Below are 20510 nucleotides of genomic sequence, written 5' to 3' on the forward strand. Positions count from 1 at the left end.
AAATAATATTTTGATATGACTACATTACAAAAGTATGAACAATAGTAATTAAGGCAGAGAAAAAGTACCTTACTGAAAATAATAATAAATAAATTATTTAAGTCTCATGAAAACGATAGGAAACGAGGAATGCGATTTGGACAAAACCGCTTGAAACCTTTCAAATCTAAAAATAGCTTTGGGAATAAAAATCGATTTCTGGAATGTTTTAAGAGTTTCTAGGGAAGATGTTATGATTTATTTGCAAGAGAATATTTTCCATCGACATTGACAACTTTCTGCCCATTTTGGCCAAATATCTTTGCTGATGCAGATTGATGACGTCATTAAAATGTTCAATTACCCCACGTCACGGATTGGAACATAGACCAACACGCAAGATGGACATGATGGATATGACTAATTTATTGAACCCTACTTCCCAACAAAATGGGGCCCTTGCACAGGTAAATCAGGCATATTTACCATATATTTAGAGAAGAAAAGAATCAATAATAATTCAAGATTTGAAATATTTAGCAAAATTTACGATTTGCTTGGTCTGTGTGCCCGATAGCAGGTGTGAAAAATCCCAAAAAATATCGTCTCGTCGCTCGAACGTCGAACATGGCGGCGATGACTTTGTATCCTCGTTTTCATATGTCGGACGTTATAGTTGCAACAGAAAAAAACACCTTTTCCAAATCTAAGGCTTCCAGTCTGATTATCTGATGTTTTACAGTTTCTCTACACGATGAGTCCTGGGATATGCTTTCATTTGTTTTTAACTGGCGCAGACAGCTGTCCGAAAATAGGTATTTCGCATCGACGGTAAATTTTTGTATCTATATGGCATGCTTACAATCATCTCATCTTTCTCTTGCAGGCAATGGCGTCTTTAGGCGGAATGAATGGGGATTCATCCAGCAAGATGATGAAGCTATTAATGGATGGTATGTTGTGACGGATCGTTAACAGCACATTCGCTGAGGGATGGACGTTAAGAAATGGGAAGATCTCTTAACTTCCATCTTGTAGCGATTGAAGTGCATATTCTCTTGCATCGCGGCTTGTATGGTGTATTCATATTGTTACAACTGTGTAAACTTGAGGTCAATTTTTAAGTGGATGGTGATATATTTTTGTTATTTCCATAACATGTCATTGTGTGGGCTCCTGGACTTGTTATTAACCCTCCATCTATTAACCAAGTTATGCTTCTATTATGGACAATTTTAGAGAATGTGTAATATGTGAGACCTACTCTGGCAAAAATAGGCGCTTGCATGTGGAGAAAATAGGAAAAAGCAAAAAAGAATGAAATTTAGTTTTCTGGCAAATGTCATGTAAAACAACATACAATATATGGTGATGAGTAGATGCGGTAACAAAAACCTGAATTAGTAATGTGTTTTGAAGTCCTATCTTTAAGCGATTATCAAGCAACTGACGATTGTTTAAAGGTAATTTTGTGTACAATCGGCCTATACTAATAACTTCTAATCTGTCTTTAAGCCAAATTGTCCGCTTTTGCCAGAGCGGTTCACATGTAAGGTACAATATACAGTTCTGAAGAGAATCATTCCTCATTGTGATGAAGAGGGTCTTTTTCCTTCTCGTATTAAATAAGTTGGTCTTTTTGTTAGTGGTAAGTATGTCTTGAGAGTGGCAGACGATTGCTCATAATATGGATGCGGTGCAGGACAAGTATAGCGATGATGATGAACTGATTTGTCTCTGTTTGGATGACCAATGAAACGATATACAAAGATTGAAGTCAAAATTGAACCTCTTCCTCTTACAAGTATAATCAGACTATCTTGGGAACAAAGTGCATTTTTCTCAAAGAATGACAGGGCTTTGAGAGAAATTGTTTGAATCCCTTTTTAAAACACACAGTTCATCAATGCCTGATATGGTGATTTGACCATTTCAGTCACAGACTTCTCTGAGTTTGATACTTTTGCTCTTAGCTGTCTATTGGGGCCGGATTTCCTAACACCAGTCATGTTGACATGGAAAATGCTCTTTTTCTGGCAGAGCTTGTTGGGATGAATCAGAATCACTTCTTTATGATTACTGGTGACTGTGGAGAATGCTTGGTAATCAAACTGTGTGCCGTTGGTTCTTTCCTGGCTTGTAATTCCAATCTCCAAGAGAGTGTCTTTCCATGTTTGATTTCACCATCAGAAATTTGTATTGTATAATATTTTTTTATCAATCAATGTCGTGTCAGTGTGCGTCTGCGTAGGCTTTGCAAGTTTTTGCCGGCTGACTCATGCTCAAGGAGTGTCACTTCAAACAAGTTCATGCTGCAAAGCCTGTAAAAGTATATATGAATTTATGAAATTGCCTTTTGTTACGTGTGATTCCTCAATCCTGGGGCTTTTGGGATATTCTACAAATGAGTGAAATGAGCTTTAATTTTGAATTGTGCACTTCTAGAGTTGACTTGTAGTCTTTACACATGTGATATTAATTTAAAATATTTACCCTGCTGAGATAAATTGGGAGGAGGATTGAAAAGTTCCCTCTATGGGTACTGAAATGAACCAAAAAAATATAATTTTGTTAATTTTTCTTGCCAGCAAAATCTTGCAGAGGTAGCATGGACTGTGAGTTGTCTAAACAAGAGGTGATATTCTGGGACTAATGCTGTGTCTCTCTTTCTGTTTGATTCTGAGTTTTCAGGATGAAGACGTTGGTTGCCATGGCGCACCATTTCACAAGCGAGATTTCGAACAAATGAGCGTGCAACTCTGCCGCAATAGTAAGGGATCAGTGCATGCAAAACATGGTATCAAACATAGCTCCTTTGACTGTTCTTCATCTGGGTGTGATGGTTACTGTTTGTTCACCCTATATTTGGGTGACAGGGTGGACTAACATGAACCTTATGTGTGGACAATTGGAACAACGTTGGTGCAGTCTGTTCTAGAATTTGTTAGACCACGCGAAGATGTAGGTTATGATAAGAACAATATGTGGACACAAGATGTTCAAGATTCAATGTGTATTTTCAATCGAGTTGTAACAATCCAAAACAAACAAAAACAGTCATTTTGAATCGTCTCTGTCACAAAAAGAGATCAACATTTTGGCATGTTTACATTTTTTTCCTCAGTCGTCAGAACGTGTGCTAATGTCAAACTTCCCTCAGACGCTACATTCTAACATGGGCTGCTTTCTTTTTGTCTCTGTCTTTCAGAAGAGTATGCTTGGCTTACGGACGCAACCAAGCCGCCTGGCAAACTGTGGTTACCGTTGGTTCAGTCAGAGATATAGAAATATCGAGTACAGGCTGAGTGTCATGCGGGAATAGGGTGGCCAGGTTTGGACGAGGACTGTTAACCCTGTTTAATCCAAACCAATATAGATGCTCTCTGTTCTTTTGTCTTTTGCAGATTCAACTTTGCAGACTTTCCAAATCCTGGCCACCAATGTTTTTGTTCTCATTTTCTCGCGTTCTCTAACCCGGCATTGTTGTTCTGCTCTTATATTTTGCAGATGAAGTCCACACACTAAAAAAACAACTTGTTTTTACACATTTTTTCTTCTATTTCAATATTTTTAATCAAAACGGAGTGGACTTTGGCGACTTGGCCCAAGGGTTCGGATGAGGGTAGTCAGGGTTTATGATTACAGACATGACAGAGTAGGCCCATGCTGATATCAATCTCTTGATGCGCTTCCCTCTGAGCTTGTGTTGCAAAAGAATCACAATTCGTTGAAATTTGAAATCATCCCTGAACCTATCATCTGAAAAAGAGACGCTTCGCATACTTTGACCAAACACTGATCAGTCGATCAAAACTTGCAGCTTGACTATTTTTTTCTCATGTTCAAGTTTTTCCCCACCATGATGATGTGAGTTCTGCCATTCTGAAAATACCCAGCTAATTGGCTCAGTGCCAGTGGTCCTGAGTAAAAACCAAACATGTGTACAATAAATTTCTTTTCAGCCAGAACTAACAAGTGCTAATCCCAAAGTTTCTCTTTTCAGAAAACTTTGTCAGTTTTGGTTGAATTCTAGATGTGTGACATTTAAAAGAGACTCTACTCTAGCCAGCATTGTTGAACTAGACTGGTAGTGCTTGGACTGATAAATATGGATTTGGGAACATCTGCTCCCTGTTCATTGAAATTGAAAAATCTGTTCAAAACTTTGCAAAGTTACACTATATAGAGCAACCATTTGTTTTCATTTGACTTGCCAGAGCTTACTGAAATGGTGCCAGTCTTGGTTCGTGCAGCTTTCAATTGAAGTGAAGTACTCTTTGTAAAGCCAGGAACATCTGAAAATGTCTGTCCCACATTTGTAAATTCAATAAAACGTTAAGCCTCTTTGGTTGAAAAATAAGACATCAATATCAGCAATGCTTGATATCGGATTGAGAGAGCAAAAAATATTGATAGAATGATTGAAGGCGTTTCTTTAGGGCTCATAATTGACTTTTCAAAAGGGTCTTCATCGATACACATTTTCACCTGTTGCTGGTTATTGTCACATGCTGTGTAGAGAGGAGTGTTCTAGTCTCTCTCCGTCGGCAACACTTTGTACATTTCTGGTAAGATTGGCCCCAGGCTGGTATCTTGTTATTTCCCTGTCGGCCTTGGATTTACAAATTGCTGAAATGATACCAATCTGGGGTGATCTTTGCTTGGCGTTGTGTTTTAGTGTTTGATATTTTTGGGCCAAAAAGTAGCTCGATTCGATCACCTATAGAATAATGTATCGATAGTGCTTTATTCTCCCAATAATGTTTTGTTTTTCTTTCTTTCTCTGTTCTTGCATATTCCAATACTAGACGGTGCGATAAATAATTCCAAAATGACGCATGCCAGTTATGGATCTAGTACAACCACGTCATGTCAGCCTGGTTACATTCTGGCATGCCGACGATCAAAAGTCGTGCTCAACCCGGTAAAGGTTTGATTTATGAAGTCACGGAGAGATCTTTCATGTAATTTGCGATAGTTTTCTCAGACTTTGTTCCGTAGCCTGTTTGTCAATTTCAGCGTCTATTTCAGTACTTGATTGCCTTGGGAAACAGACACCAAGGGTTTGGGGTCAATGGTGTCCTCCTTGTTTCAAATGTGCTGCCTTATCTGCCCAAATAATTCAATCCCCCCAGTCCACTCCGCTCTCCTATAGCTCCTCTTGCCTGCAAGTCCTAAAGTACAGGATGACAGGAAAGCTCTGACAAGCATGACTTTCTGCGGGGAATTCTTTTTGCATGATCCCTAAATCACCATGTGCTTTAGAAATGGCATATCCGCATCCCTGGTCCTCTGGTGAACTACTCTGTATCGCTTACATACTCAAGTCTTATCTTGATGAGGCAGTGCAACCAACATGACCAGTTTCTAATTCTATGCTTTGCCTTTTAGATGCGAGTTGTACCGTGGATCAGTTGGGGCCAGTTATCGAGGGGCCCGGTGCCAAGAAACAGGTCAAGCCTTACCAGTTGCCGAAGTTATCATCGACACAGCAGGAAACGATCGCACGGGCGAGGAAGTATGCAATGGAACAAAGTATCAAGAGTGTGTTGGTGAAGCAGACGATTGCACACCAGCAGCAGGTGAGAATTGACTTCATGTCGTCTGGTAAACAGTAGCTGACCTTCCTCTTACCATGGAATGAAGGTCAAAATGGTGTTGGAAAGAATGACGTGCTGTTAAAGTTAGAGAGGTTGAAACTGAAAACTATGTTACTCTGTAATTATTTTCGATTTGAAACCAACTTCTGTTTTATTTTTCAGCAAATGTTGAACTTCCAAAACACGGTTCAGAGACAACAAGCTTTGGCACTCATGTGCAGGTGAGTGTTCCACCCAAGGCTATGCTCCATGTTCTGTTTAGACTGCTTTGATACAGGATGTTCCACAGCGTAAAATGGTTGGCTGTGGTGTCACGTACGACATTTTGTGATGTTGTACATTGTGTCATGATGTCATGGGACAGGTATTTCGGTTCATCACAACTCTCACAACAGTCTTATGGTTAAACCAAACCTGAATGACGTCACATGAATATATTGTAATACTTGAATCGTGTGTTACTAAAAATAATTCTCTGGTGATATGATTTCAGGATTTATGTTGGAAGCATCAACTTTGAGATTAAGGAGGACACGATCAAACAAGCATTCATCCCGTTCGGCCCGATAAAGAGTGTCAACTTATCGTGGGATCCTAACACAAACAAACATAAAGGATTTGCATTTATTGAGTACGAGCTTCCCGAGGCTGCCCAACTTGCTCTTGACCAGATGAACGGCGTCATGATAGGAGGGAGGAATATTAAGGTAGAAACATTCTTAAGATAGCTGCTCTTCTAATCAGGGGGTGTGATGTTTCTATTTTGAGGGGAAGTTATCTCGGTTAGGTAGCAAGGTGACCTGATTAATCCAATTACAAATAATCTGTACGTCATATTCTTCAATCTCGTCTAGGTTGGCCGTCCAAGCAATATGCCCCAAGCTCAGCCCATCATTGAACAGCTAGCGGTGGAAGCAAAGAACTTTAACAGGATCTATGTGTCATCGATTCATCATGATCTCACAGAAACGGACATACAGAGGTAAGTTTAGACGTCGAGAGTCAAGTATGTGACCGGCTCTGGCAAGAGAGAACACGTTTTTTCCCAAATGTGACTACCTGCTGGGCAGTCGCGGCAACATGGTGGAAGTCTTTGTTTGGTTGTGGATCATGTGATGAGTTCTCTGGCTACAGTTGCTTGATGATACCTGTGTTCTGTATTTCAGTGTTTTCGAAGCGTTTGGAAAAATCACATCGTGTGGTCTGGCGCAAGATGCATCAAAGCCTGGTAAACACAAGTAAGTAATAATCCATGTTATGTCAAGTGCCACTGAGACTGATGGTGACTTTCATTTCTTTCTTGAACGCCTTGTAAACTTTCAAATATTTGGATGCTAACTGTATTCTGCATCAACCAATTATCTCTTGCTTTCAGGGGGTATGGCTTCATTGAGTACGACACTCCACAAGCTTCTCTTGACGCTGTCTCCTCCATGAACTTGTTTGATCTTGGTGGCCAGTACCTACGAGTTGGAAAGGTAAGCCTAACATTGTAAACACTCAAATCTTCGTGAGCGGGTTTCGTGGATTTTTTGCAAAAAAAAATTTTTTTTCTGTTTTTTTCTGTTTCTTCTTTTTTTTCCTTTTTGCAGATCGAGGTGATCGGCAAAAATAAAAATAACGAAAAAAAAAAAAAAATTTTTTGATTGGAAAAGTTGAAAGTAACTTGAGTCAGCCAAAATGAAAATCAGAATTATAAAAAGAGAATTTCACAAATCAAAAAATGAATGGGCACAAATATTTTCAGGTTGACGGTATTGTGCCCCCTGTAGGCCTCAGCTCAGTGTGTGAAGAGCTGGAAGGCCCTGTGACAGATAATGCTATGCACAGACCGGTTTTCTCTGAATGAATCTGCCTAAGTGTTATCTGCATTGTTGTTAAGTCTTCTGTTTTTCTGTTTCAGTGTATCACGCCTCCAAATGCTGGCCAGGCTCCTTCCGGCCCAGGTAGTATGCCCACTGCTGCTGCAGTGGCTGCGGCAGCCGTCACCGCCAAGATAACAGCAATGGATGCTGTGGCAAATGTTGGTTCATCCAACGAAACTGTCAAAATGCCAAGTAAATCTTCTTCAGTAAGTTTTCAAGAACTTTTCAACTTACTTGATCCTAACATCTTATTCTGCGTTCGCTGTTTTTGCAGCATTTGACTCGATAGCTTTACGTAACTTTTGACTCTGAAAAATTGATTCATTATTGCCAGATATGAAACTAATTTGTGCTTTCAAGACTTGTGAGGTTGATGTGAATTGTTCCTTCTTTCAGCCTGTGATACCCCCACCACCCCCACCTGTGCCGGTGGCCACCAAATCGGCAACAAGCAGCCCGAAGCTGGGTGCCATACCTCCTCCAGGTGTTGTAGATATCAAGTCGCTGGGTCCACCTGGAGTGGCCACACCGAGCACCATCGGTGCGCCAGGAGTTGTTGTGCCTACAGTGTTAGGAGCACCAGGGGTCGTTACGCCCCAATTAGGAGCCATATCGCAGCCAATTCCAGGTTTGTTGTCTTGCCTCTTCTACATCCAAATAGATTCATCACTTTGGTCTGATGAAGTCCATAGGTTCGCTTTTCAAAGGGAAAATAAATGTTCTTAGAATGTTCATCCGTAGACTGATGTAATCAGGAAACTACTCGATCAACGTTGATCATCAATGTTTTTGACATCATCATGTGGCACAATCGTTGAATCAGCTGGAAAAACAAAAATCCATGCACCGCTTCCAAAATGAGGATATTTTGTGTTGTTGCAGTGTCTGCCATTCCCCCGCCCCCCACGCCTGAACCTACCAAGGCCGAGAAACGTAAGAAAGAGCGAGAAGAGGATGCTGCCCAATCACTCGATCAGCAGGAGAATATGAAGATCAGTGGAAGTAATGCTCGCCATATGGTCATGCAGAAACTCATGAGAAAGTCGATGACGGTAAGCCAGACATTAGCATAATCCTCAAGGCTCATGCCAATTCAGTTGATTGGGTCACTCTGACACCTATTCTTCTGGTACACAGATCAGATGATAGGTAAATTTGTAACTGATTTGTATCATGATTTGCTTGTTAATTCAGTTGTTTGTCTCTTCTTTTTAAGAATCGGGTCATGGTGCTAAGAAATATGGTTGGACCTGAAGATCTAGATGATGAATTAGAAACTGAAGTGACAGAGGAGTGTGGCAAGTTTGGAAACGTTGAACGGGTCATCATTTATCAAGAAAAACAAGGAGAAGAAGAAGATGCAGAAATTATCGTTAAAATATTTGTGGAATTCACCGTCGAAAGATGTAAGTCATTTTGTGCACGAGGTTGTATTTCCCTCAGGACCAACACCCTTAGAATCAAGAGAACACAGCTAACTTGGCTTGTTATTGGCTCTTTTGATGAGACATTTCTAAGAGAGTTGACCTCTGTCATATACTGGGCGACCGACCAGGAATCGGGCCAGGAACCTCAGCGGTGATGAGCACTGATGTTTCCATTCACCACTCCGATGGCCTGTTCTTAGTTGATTTGTTGGCTGTGAAGAGTTTCACTGTAAGAGGCCTAATGCCGGTGGCTATGGCAAAGTATTAAAACCTGTTTTTCTCTCTATTTTCAGCTGTTCAACTGGCCTGCAATGCTCTAAACGGGCGGTTTTTTGGTGGAAGAATTGTTCGGGCGGAGACATATGACGTGGACATGTATGAAGCAAACGACCTATCAGGATGAGCCAGTGTCATCAAGCTGTAAAAAACTGTGAAATCTTGTTAAAAACTGCCAATATGTACAAATATGAATTGTTGTGCTTGGCTGGAGTTGTCCTCAATGCATCCCTTCCTGCAGTGTATGTATTGTGTTGTAGGGGGAACTCGGTGGCCTGGTGCAGTCAGTGTTCTCAGATTTATGTCATCTCTATGGTGGAATCAGTGACTATGAAAGTAGCTCGCACCACTTCCACAGATGAACCACTTCCTAACGTTTGAGGCAGGCCATGCTGTACATAATTGAATAGTCTTACATGACCGACATTGTCCAAGTATAACAACCATCCCTTTTTGAGATGTGTATACTATGTTGTTGAAAGGCCCAGCACCCATGGGTGAGAGATTGTTTCTCTGAGTATCTTCTCTGCCAGTCGAGGGCTTTGTCCACAGAGCTTGGTATCGTCACTGGTTTGGCTGATGCACTGCAATGTTTGACGCTGGCCATACTGTACATAATGCATACTTTGTCATCGTTGTCTTGATATACAACCCATTCGTTTCGGTGGCTGCTCGAATCTCCTCTGTCACAGGTAGATTTGGGACTGGGTCCTTGCTGAAGTTCAGTTTGAACTGCCCTCTCTACAGGGTAATTTCATGTCAATTTTATATTGTATTCTAGTAGTGGTCACAAACCTTTACCAAGTGAGGTTGGTGAGCTGGTGACAGATGTTGCAGTGGGAGGTGTCCAGCAGTCAGTGGTTGTTTTCTTGGACAAGTGAAAGTTGGCTTGTTTGAACAACGAGACTGCTGTGACGACGCTCCCTCATTTTGGGTCCATCATTCTGTTCTGGGAGTAGGATCCTTTCTTTATGGTATTGGATCTTCTGGTCTCTGCTGATTGCAGCCTCCTCACTTGTTCATGAATTGATGTCTGTGACCTCCAACATGACTGGCACTGATTTTGAAATACCATGAAATTGTGTTGCATGTTATTTCCTTGAAAAATGGTTTTTTTCTCAACCTTGGAGGATTTTACCGGATACTGGTTTTCAGATATTTATTGGATCTTGTGATGTTGTCACTTCATGTACATACTTGGTAATAAGCAATACATTTTAATGCAATTTTCATTTTAAATTTGAATGGTCAGTGATTTTAGTGCTTAAATTTGTCAAATTTTAAAAATAGTATTGGAATTAATCAAAATATTTCTTCAATACTTGTAATCCATTTGGACTAATGAAGGGCACTTGCAAATGAACTGAAAAGTACTAATATTACTATTATCAATAGAGAGGAGGTTTCTGGACCTGGTGTTTCTGTAGTTCTAATGGTTTAATCATATTGTCAGGACTAATATCTCCGTGGTTGATGCTATCTGTAACACAGTGTTGTAAATCTGGATATGAGAACTCCATGATGACAAAGTCGAGGATTTGTGGTTTCACCTTACACAGGTTATCTCCTGTCCCCATTCCCCATTAATGTTGTGAATTCTAAAACACCTTTATTACAATGTTAAGTACATGAGGCCTCGTTCTGACCGCAGTGGTTTTTGGTGTCACAGCCAGTACAGCTTGGGTTGTTCTAGAATCTTAACCTGTTTATGAATTGAATACAAATGACTTCACATCTCAAGGTGTTTTTGAATGAAAATTGCTAGCAAACTGGAGGTTTTTAGTTGTCTCACCAAATGCTGTGCGAGAAGAGCTGTCATTGGCTGAAACCCTCACCAAAATGTCTTGGGTTTGGCTCACATTATGACTGCACATCTGTGGTGTTCGGTGAGACAATATATAATGCCATTTTGGTATAAAAAAAATCATGTTCGTGGATATGATTTGATTGACATTGAATGTTATGAAACTTGTATGATGTGTGTAGATAAACGCTATTTTGTATTTATACAACTTTGTTGTTTTCTATGTATAATGGTGACTACATCCCATGAAAGCGAGCTTGACTGAGTTAACAGAAACAATAACAACAATAGGAGAAGTCAATTGGTTGCATCTGTTGGTATATTGTGACTATTCAGCTCAAATATGTTCAGGTGGTGATTATCTCTTCCAAGCTCTTCACTAAAAGGCTATTGATGATCTCATCCTTGATGATACTGGTGTTGGGCAGTCCCAGTGCATCTCGGATGACGTGTCCAATACTAATGGCACCCTGCTCGTATGCACCAACTTCAAATGCATTGATGGCAGCCCGGATGTCCCAGTATATTTCATACCTGAAAGATAAATCTGCATGGTGAGATCCATGTCCGCAAGTGATTTTCATGTTTTGTTAAGAAAAAATATAAAGGTTTGTTGTCAATGCTGTCACATTTCAATCTAACACTCCCGTGGACAAACACTCCCGTGGACAAACACTCCCGTGGACAAACACTCCCGTGGACAAACACTCCCGTGGACAAACACTCCCGTGGACAAACACTCCCGTGGACAAACACTCCCGTGGAAAAACACTCCCCTGGACAAACACTCCCGTGGACAAACACTCCCCTGGACAAACACTCCCCTGGACAAACACTCCCCTGGACAAACACTCCCCTGGACAAACACTCCCGTGGACAAACACTCCCGTGGACAAACACTCCCGTGGACAAACACTCCCCTGGAAAAACACTCCCGTGGACAAACACTGATCCTGTATTATTTGACAGCCAACCACAACCTCCACAACATGTGGACCTCCAAGGCAGTTTATATCCTAAACGGCATGGGGAGGGAGGAAGCCGATCCATTGTGTCTGGAGTGGACCTGCATGTACGTAGTCATGGTGTCATTCTTTGAGAAATGTGTGTAGAGATGTGATCCTACCTTGCCTTGTAAAGGATGAAAACGTCCTTTGTCAAATTGAGGATTAATGCAATACAGAGGTCCATCGTGCATTCAACCAGATCCTTGGCAAATGCTAAAATTTTATAAGCCAGCTTGACCTCTCCACAGGTTATCAGAGCGGTGTACATTTCGTGGATGGCTTTGCCAAGGAGGTGTAGGCCAAGGTGGAACTGCAACAAAAATGAATATGAAAATGATTATGCTGTCTGTGATATTTTGATTTGTTGCCTACCATTTCACTGGCACGATTGTTGACATATCAAGGAGAGACACGTCTGACACAGGCAGAGACACTTTCACAACCATGCCTAAAGCATAAAGGACTGCACAGATTTCATCAACCTGACTAGTCGAGGACACTAAACAGAACCTACAAACATCAAATACACTACTTCAGTCTTCCCTACAATGATGGCAATCCCAGTACAACTGTTCTTTACAGATAAGCCACACTAAAGGGATAACGTCGTTGTGATGGCTCCGCCCGGACTCGACATTAAGCGTACTCACATCCTTTTTGATAAAAGCAGTGAATGCCAACTCGAACTTGGCCACCATCATTTCTCCGTCATCCACACAGTCTGGTCCTGTTATGGAATCTTGACCAAGACCTCTGTTGAAACCCTGGAAGACCTGAGTCCATCTGGAGGACTGCGCTGAGGAATTGCTCACAATACCTGGAAAATAACAACACTACAGCTTAACATCAGCTTCCAATGCTTCATCCTGTCGCCCGTCGTCTGCTATGAGATTCTGCTGTAGACGCACTCCCATCCCCGCATACCATGGCCAGTTGCATGATCCTCCCTTCGCACTCATTTCATTGTGAAGGTAATACCGAGTGAGAGGTCTTGAAGCTCATGCCACGCTCAAGTCAAAGTTGGTTAGTGCAAACTCGGCCCTGTCCTCTCCATGAAGCTGTCCATGGGGATGAGGTGAAGTGAATGAAGAGTAGAGGAAGTGTGGTGCTAAAGGGACAGGTTCAGCTTTCCTTCCTCATTGCCTCCATCGTCTCGGCGACGCGCGTTGTCTCTAAGCTGAGCAATGTCAATACATTGAATGTCAAGATGGCCCAACCCCAGACTTTTTCAGACCTACCTCTCTGCAACACACTGACGTGGCTTCCTACAAGGTATCGGACCTCATACTTCCCTTTCGGCAGAAATAGCTTGAGCCCAGCCTTACCCTCGGGGACAGGGCGACCTCCAGGATTCAGCGCTCCGTTCACATACCTACAGTAATGGGAAAGCGTCCCTTAGAGCAGACGCAACAATATGTCCCGTTATGAAGAAGAGCCCCCGTGGCAGACATGTCAGAATTTCATTAACCCATCCCTCAAAAGAAAAAGATTTTTCCTCTGATAAAAGCTAAACCATCCACCAGTGACTTCTAATGTGTCCTTCCCTGTTGTAGTGTGACAGATTAGTGATGGTTATTTAGAGGCTCGTGATCTGTCCCCCATCCGGGACACTCTCGAGACAAGGACATTCCAAAACGGTTACACTTGGACATGCGTTGACTCTTTCGCTCTGAAGAGGGTATGTAACTGCACTGAGTGTAACTGTGTTTATCTTCGATGCCCGCCCAAGTTGACCTCATCTTTCATTGATTGTCGGATGACCTGAATGGTCTTCCACATCATTTTGCAAAGACAACCAAAAACGGCATGAAGACGCGATAAAACTACTATCAAAGGATTAACTTTTCATCGAATCATCCCCCTGATATTCTACAATCACCTGTAGTCAAGGTATTCATCATTGCCAGCTCCAGCTCTGAAGATTCCGATCCAGTCTTTCCCGACGCTCTCATCGCGAGGGACATCCCAGGAGGTCACAAGGATTCCTCCAAACGCCACGCTTGGAGGATAGACAACCATGGAGCGGCTCTGCTTGACTGCTATAATCTGGAAATTGATTGGGAGATGTGGAGATATATAGGGCGTAACTGCCTCTCGAACTCGGAATCCTGAATTGTGACAGAAGCGAAAAGATGGACAAAGCAGTAAACTTAACTGATGTTTGGTGACGCATCCTGAGAGCAGGATTTTTTACTCCTACGTCTCAATACAGTTTAAAATATGGACAGGCGGAGTATATTGAAAACCACTGGTTATGCCAGGATGTTGGCGGCGCAGCCTCTGACCGATGGTCTCCTTGTAACTTAAAATGGATCGAAATCGTCTGCTGTGTTCTTGGTTGACCGTACGAGGCAAGCCGTCAAACACATTGCCAAAAACCGTCGTCCTCTTGCCGTACCTTATTGTTTTGGTTGTCTTCAAAGTGCACACCCCACCAAAGGTCTTCATCAACGAGAGGAAGAGAGGCAACATTTGAAACAGGTTGTCCAATTGTCTCCCAGTGCTCATAGCTCGCTCCCCTTTCCATTTGCCACATGTGCCATACCCTGTGAGAAGGAAGACGAAACCACACAACCTAAGAAAATACCACAAAGAACAACCAAACCTTCGCGATAATTACGATTAGTTTGCTACATTCGGAAATCATAAATGTGTCACTATCTCAGTATTTGCTGCCCGCATCATTCATTTATTATTCTTTTCACCTTGGCATACAACCGCTCGCTTTACATCAAACATGACCCATGATAGATTTCTGTTGCGAGCTAAGACATTTGCTTGCAATACCTGTGGTCCTTTCCAAGCATAAATATCTCATTCCCACCATGGATGTTTCGACCCACACTGATGCCATTGATCTCTGAAAGAAGCCGTGGTGTCTTCTCCTTCAGCTTATACCACCATGACCACGTGCATAGTCCCCAAAAATTGTTGACCATGTCACAGGTCGTCTGGTAGCAGTGGTGAATCATACCGTCCTTCCCCAGGGCAAAGACATCGATGCCTCCGTTGAAGGTGTTTGAGCTCATGGCCTCGGCGACTGGACGAGTGGTCGTAACCAAGGCAGGTTGTCCATAGCCTGTAAGATAGTGATAAATGACTATTTAGAGTAAACCAATAGTACGACTGTGAAGGTGTCTTGGCCTGTTGCATTGGTTGGTGGACAGTTGGTTGTGACAAGACCAGTTTTCCAGTCCACTGAAAGACGTATGTAAAAGCTTACGAGGATTGCGTTTGTCCGTGTATACCTCAGTTGACGATATCTGACCTCCTCTTGGTCAGGAGTCAATCTGTCAGGTTTAAAGGCCAACTGTAACGGGATATTTATCAATGGTCACCCAGAGTTCAGGCAAATCACATGTCATAGGACGTAGGGACATTAAACACTTTTTTCACAGGTTAGAATTGGCAATGTTGTTATCATTCTACGATTAGGAGAAACGTCAGTGAGCTCGGGTTTATCTTCATATCTCTATTTGGGGTATCATGTGTAAATAATGGGTTATCATGTGTAAATTGACGAATAACTATTACTGGATTCTGGTGGTGACTGAGGTTGAGTTGCGGACATGTCTCGCATCATTCGCCATACCTTTAATCAATCCATGTCCCAAACCTCAGGCCAATATGACACTCAAGACGCAGTTGCTTGCCTCGTCCACCCCCCAACATAGGACCATAGGACGTCTACATTAGGATGACGTGAATCGACTAGAAGTTGTTCGAATTTTCGGAGGTGTAGTCTTGATCGCTGTTACTTGGGGATGATGCTGCGTGGCGGAGCATTGGGAGATACGTGGGGAGTTTTACCAACAACATGGGAAGGATAGTCACTTACTCATACTTCTCCACGAAGACCAGCTCTTATCCTTCCATTGCCAAATCCGATGGATTTTACCGTCTGCGAAAATACCATAAGCTTCGAGGTAGTGGGTGTAGACATTGTCAACGACACTAACATCTGAGATGAGGTCCCCTCCAAGAGATTTCCAAGGAGTAAATACCTTGCCATTAAACACTGTAAAAAATAGTCCAGACGGCTTATTGTACGATCTGCTGAAGACGTAGATGTCGTTATCCCTTTGCGTCCGGATGGAAGTGATGGAGTCTCTTCCAATTATACCTTTGAAAGCTTTTGCATCAAATGGTAATTTCTTGTTCCCATCAATTTTGTGAGTCAATTGCTTCGAAAAGCTGACACAGCCTGTCTTCCCGGGTTCCTGCGTCAAGGTGTAGACTTGTCCGTCGTTTCCTTGGGCGAAGACATGCGTAAGGTTGTGCTCGTCATGGACTGTTGCGGGGTTGGAGACGAGCGGAGTCGGCGAATTGAGATTTGACCAGGAACTCCAAGATTCCTCGTGAGCTGCGCTGCCCAACCACGCAGCGCAGCGCAGGTGCCCGTTCGCAGTTGAAAAAGCGAGACGCGCATGCTTGTGACCCTGTTTGTCCCTGATAATGCTAAGTCTAGTATCCAAATTCGCTTTGGCCGACCTGAGTAGAAATAGACAGACGAAAAGTGTCCCCACTAGCATTATGCTGCCGCGCTTTATCTATGACAGAGTCTCGTGTCTATGATCGCGTGACGGGGCACGAGCGCTTCGCTTTATTAGCCCAGGTTCAGTCGGGAACGGCCCATCTGGTTCAATATATCACTATCTTTTCCGGTAAAAACAAAATTGATTAGGATCGGAGATACCGGGGAATACGTAGTTCGGCATCCTAATTTGTGACAGAAGCGAAAGATAGAGCAGTAAATCAACTGATGTTAATACGATCATAGTGTGGTTATATCGTCGGCGGCGCATCCTGAGATCAGGCTTTTTTACTCCTACGTCTTCAAACAGTTTGAAATATCGTTTCTTCCTCCAAAGCAAAGAAAGGAAGTCGTTTCTTCCTATAAATGAAAGAAAGCTTAACCATTTCACCAAACGATGTTCAATAGTTGAAACGTCCCTGTTATGTACTAGTTAATAATCCTAGTCCCTGCTCTTCAAGTTCGTGGCTGGCGCAACTACTTGTGCAACTTGAACCGAGTCAGCTTCACGGAGCCATCATGCCTTGTCACAACAATGGGGCGACTCCAAATATCGACGACAAGCACGAAAGACAATGTCACAATCTCCGCCTGATAGAGCCACAATTAAACGACTTCCAAAAAGTTAGTGCGAAGATTTGATATTGATAAGTATATGTTTTATTGATATAAACTTAGTTCAAATAATGACATGCAACTATTTACAGTATTTACATCATCATGCATAGGTGGAGCGTCATAACCTCGTCCATTAAGACACCTCTCGATCCATCACAGAATCCCCCGGATATCAAACTGAGAGAGAGAGGATATTAACAGATCAGCATGTAGTACTATTTGAACTGTCTTGTGCAGTCAGTACATTCTCGTCATTTCTGTTTGCGTTAGTTAGGAGGGTTAAAGAAAGTTGTTAGGTAAAAAAAAGTAAAGATTTTGTCTAACCCGTGCCTGCTCTTCGTGCATCGGACAATGCATTTGATATACACTGTTTACAGCGCGAACTTTGTCCCAGAGGCACCGCATGGCATAAAGCGTTAACGTGTTTTTCATTATGGCCGGGTCTATTTGGCAAGCCGCTCGCCGAACAGGCATCTTCTTTTGTCCTGTTTGGAGAGCCGCTTGCCAAACAGCACTAAAAAACCACCCTGTTCGGCCAGCCGGGCTTGCCAAACAGGTCGTAAAAAATCTACCCTGTTTGGCGAGCTGGAGACTGTACTTTAATATTAATGAGTTCGGCTCTCCATTCAGGACAAGAAAAGGTCGCTGTTTGGTAAGCCGGGCTTGCCAAGTAGTCACTTCCTTTTCATTATCGATCTTGCGAAAGGTTTTAAGGTCAACTACGACACCGGTTGCCCAGGGTTGTGTAACATTACTATTTGTGATCACACTATTACAGTTTAGTGACAAGAGGTCAGCAAATCTATCTGAAAAACAGTTGGTTGAAACAGAAGACCTTTATTCCTACAATCGTGTCTCCACTGCCGTGGGTGGTTCAGTGGTGGTAAAACAACTGTCCTTCCGTTCTCCACTTGCGCCCAACGTGACAGTGCCGTCCATATCCGTGAGGGGAATTGGAGGAGGAGAGTTTGAACTGCTTGTCGACTCCCCCTGCTTCGTTCCGGGCATTTGAAACCGGCGAAAAACATGCCTGATACCGCGACGGATTTCTTGATTAAATAAACCATAGATTATTGGATTAATGCAAGCATTAGCAAAAGCAATACAGACAGCTAGAAGGAACGCCCATGAACTCGTTCTCATTGCTTCGGTAATGCCATCTTTCAGGACCAGGAGGAACAGAAGAGCCATTGGCAACCACATGATGGCAAATGCAACCACGGTTGAAACCAGCATTTTCACAACACGGAATTCTCGTTGGTTTCTTGCGCCTGATAATTCGTTTGCCTGTTTTGCCTTGCTGTCGGGGTGGCGCGGTCTTTTCTCTTCAGACAGTCTGCGTTTCATTTTCTCCCTCTGTTTCCATAGCGTTTTGAATAAGCTGACATAATTATATGTTATTATAACGAATGGAGTGATGAAAAAAACAACCACTAAAATTGTCACATAAACGGCTGAAACACGCACCAATGGACCTTTCGGCCACATTAAAGTGCAAATTTTAACCTTGTCGGCACCAAAGTCAAACTCTTCAACGCTAAAGTAGATGTAGATCGGGATAGCGAAACCAAAGGATGAAACCCAACAAACAGTTATGGCGATTTTTGCGGTAAGCTCGTTTAAGTGTTTATACAGTGTTTTCACAATGCAGCTATGTCTGTCCATGCTAATAAGAGCCATACTCCAGATCAACACCACACCACAGACCACTTGGTTATATTGTAAAATTCCACAGGAAGCACCGAGTTTCCACGCCCCCTGGTAGCGAACAATGGCAATCACTGGATTCGGCAACGTAAACAAGATGTCTGCCACACACATGTTGGCTATGAACAGATTGGTGTTCGTCTTGTATTTCTTTTTCTTGTTTTGGTTTGAGAGCACCACATATGCAATCAAGAGATTTCCGACTGTCGACACGAGAGCCAGTAGTAACAGGAAGAAGATTTCTACGTAGACGATCCCACGAGAACTTCGGTTTAATTCGGAATAGTACGTAAAGTACGAACGGTTCCGGTCTTCTCCGATGCGGACTAACCACGAACGGTTGAACTCGGCTGTGTATTCTAACATTAATGGCGCGCCTGAAAAAAAACAATGAAATAATGAATTTCGACATTGGGGAAGAGGGTTATTACTACCATCAATAAACAAAATCCTTCTTTGTTAACATTTATATAGGACACTGACAAATCAGTCGGTCAGTAGGTATGGTAGGAAGTTATCACTTCGCTTTTATATGATGGGATATGTGATATAATGTCAATAGCAATTTATACATTGAGAATAACGTTGTTACGCAGGCAGAAAATTCGATGACACATCGAAATCCTAAAAGGTAACTACCAAGTCGTCGTCATAGAAATTGCTATTAGAAATTTCCTACGCCAACCCTGAAACACAATTTTAAGAGAGATCTCTCCTAAAAATCGTTGACATGGATCATTTGTGGTGAAAGACGAACCTGTCACTAAACCTGTACACCTGGTTTTGCGGGGTGTCAAGCCCAATTATTCACATCTTTAGAGTTCCTGTTTTGGTCTCATAAAAACGTTCATGGTCATCCTAACTCTCAACAGAACATCAAATCTACATGTATTACACACAGAGGAACACTTCGATATTGCGTTATCGTCGGACACGTACCTTTGCCTATGACTGCATCCGCCACAACTCCCGATGTCTCCAGCATCTTCCCGCGGTATCCAACGGTATCCATATCTGTATAGTCCCCTTTCCAGACTCAGTAGATATGATAAATTGTCAACAAATTTTCTCTTTATATTTTTTTTCATGCTGATGTCGTCATCGCCGGGCTGACCAGCACAAGACAATAAGTGCTGACATGACGTCAATTTCAACTTTACGAACAATGCTGTACATTTTACACGTGGCCTGTATGTCATGAAATGCTGACGATAATTTATTTTAGTACTGACCGTCTTAACACGATGGCACAATGTCAATTACGAGTGATCGGAAATATGAACCAGCCGATATTTCCGAAACGACTGGTGATGTTGACACATGTCTCATTGGCGCTGTCGATCGTTTTTTTGTTTGGGTTGTTCCCCAATACACCATCGCCAAGTGCTAGCACTGATCTGTCTTCAAGATGGGTTGTTCCCCCGAATGCACTATACGCCCAAAGCTTCAAGACAGGCTATTCCGCTAGCACTCCATGTATGTCACCCAGAGCTGGCCGTCTCCAGATAGGCTGTTTCCCCAGTGCGCCTACCATCGACATCGAAGAAAGACTATAAGATGCTGGTAGCCGATATCGGCCCAATGTCGTTTTGCTCATCGGCGCGATATCTGCCAAATTGTGCCAAGAGTTGGATGGGCCTGAAGACTATTGAGCTGCTCCGGAATTTGGTTTATGATCATGATCATCATTGGG

At 42.5% G+C, this 20510-nt stretch overlaps 3 protein-coding genes across 5 annotated transcripts; 1 reads left to right on the top strand and 2 right to left on the bottom strand.

The window, feature by feature from the left end:
• Positions 1 to 370: 370 nt before the first annotated feature.
• Positions 371 to 11177, top strand: LOC135489875 (poly(U)-binding-splicing factor PUF60-like). Of its 3 annotated transcripts, XM_064775483.1 has the most exons (15): positions 373 to 446; positions 866 to 932; positions 2671 to 2749; positions 4788 to 4903; positions 5371 to 5561; positions 5742 to 5800; positions 6073 to 6286; positions 6434 to 6561; positions 6746 to 6817; positions 6955 to 7057; positions 7483 to 7650; positions 7841 to 8072; positions 8327 to 8496; positions 8661 to 8850; positions 9165 to 11177. In XM_064775483.1, exons 4-15 carry the CDS (start codon positions 4849 to 4851, stop codon positions 9272 to 9274), a joined length of 1692 nt encoding a protein of 563 aa, XP_064631553.1. In that variant the 5' UTR covers positions 373 to 446; positions 866 to 932; positions 2671 to 2749; positions 4788 to 4848; the 3' UTR covers positions 9275 to 11177. The 3 variants fall into 3 exon arrangements, with proteins under 3 accessions (XP_064631552.1, XP_064631553.1, XP_064631554.1); XM_064775482.1 differs by lacking the exons at positions 2671 to 2749; positions 4788 to 4903 and having other exon boundaries at positions 371 to 446; XM_064775484.1 differs by lacking the exons at positions 373 to 446; positions 2671 to 2749 and having other exon boundaries at positions 915 to 932.
• A 105-nt stretch (positions 11178 to 11282) lies between these two features.
• Positions 11283 to 16552, bottom strand: LOC135489874 (uncharacterized). The gene is made up of 8 exons (XM_064775481.1): positions 15797 to 16552; positions 14746 to 15037; positions 14357 to 14504; positions 13838 to 14004; positions 13197 to 13330; positions 12609 to 12775; positions 12078 to 12268; positions 11283 to 11485 (listed from the first exon to the last, which is right to left on the bottom strand). Exons 1-8 carry the CDS (start codon positions 16488 to 16490, stop codon positions 11299 to 11301), a joined length of 1980 nt encoding a protein of 659 aa, XP_064631551.1. The 5' UTR covers positions 16491 to 16552; the 3' UTR covers positions 11283 to 11298.
• Positions 16553 to 17155: 603 nt separating this feature from the next.
• Positions 17156 to 19843, bottom strand: LOC135489295 (free fatty acid receptor 4-like). Its single transcript, XM_064774585.1, has 2 exons — positions 19757 to 19843; positions 17156 to 19194 (listed from the first exon to the last, which is right to left on the bottom strand). Exons 1-2 carry the CDS (start codon positions 19827 to 19829, stop codon positions 17954 to 17956), a joined length of 1314 nt encoding a protein of 437 aa, XP_064630655.1. The 5' UTR covers positions 19830 to 19843; the 3' UTR covers positions 17156 to 17953.
• Between the last annotated feature and the right edge of the window lie 667 nt (positions 19844 to 20510).

Source organism: Lineus longissimus, chromosome 6 (genome assembly GCF_910592395.1).
Source record: "Lineus longissimus chromosome 6, tnLinLong1.2, whole genome shotgun sequence".
NCBI lineage: Eukaryota > Metazoa > Nemertea > Pilidiophora > Heteronemertea > Lineidae > Lineus > Lineus longissimus.

What these genes read in the sequence shown, in the direction of transcription:
- LOC135489295 (XM_064774585.1), bottom strand. Translation starts at nt 19,829, where the DNA reads ATGGATACCGTTGGATACCGCGGGAAGATGCTGGAGACATCGGGAGTT. An exon ending in GGATGCAGTCATAGGCAAAG is followed by an intron (nt 19,195 to 19,756) that starts GTACGTGTCCGA and finishes GTTTTTTTTCAG; the next exon opens with GCGCGCCATTAATGTTAGAA.
- LOC135489874 (XM_064775481.1), bottom strand. Translation starts at nt 16,490, where the DNA reads ATGCTAGTGGGGACACTTTTCGTCTGTCTATTTCTACTCAGGTCGGCC. An exon ending in GTCTTCGTGGAGAAGTATGA is followed by an intron (nt 15,038 to 15,796) that starts GTAAGTGACTAT and finishes ACTATCTTACAG; the next exon opens with GCTATGGACAACCTGCCTTG. An exon ending in CGTCAGTGTGTTGCAGAGAG is followed by an intron (nt 12,776 to 13,196) that starts GTAGGTCTGAAA and finishes GTTATTTTCCAG; the next exon opens with GTATTGTGAGCAATTCCTCA.
- LOC135489875 (XM_064775482.1), top strand. Translation starts at nt 381, where the DNA reads ATGGACATGATGGATATGACTAATTTATTGAACCCTACTTCCCAACAA. An exon ending in GATGAAGCTATTAATGGATG is followed by an intron (nt 933 to 5,370) that starts GTATGTTGTGAC and finishes TTTGCCTTTTAG; the next exon opens with ATGCGAGTTGTACCGTGGAT. An exon ending in TGCCAAGTAAATCTTCTTCA is followed by an intron (nt 7,651 to 7,840) that starts GTAAGTTTTCAA and finishes TCCTTCTTTCAG; the next exon opens with CCTGTGATACCCCCACCACC.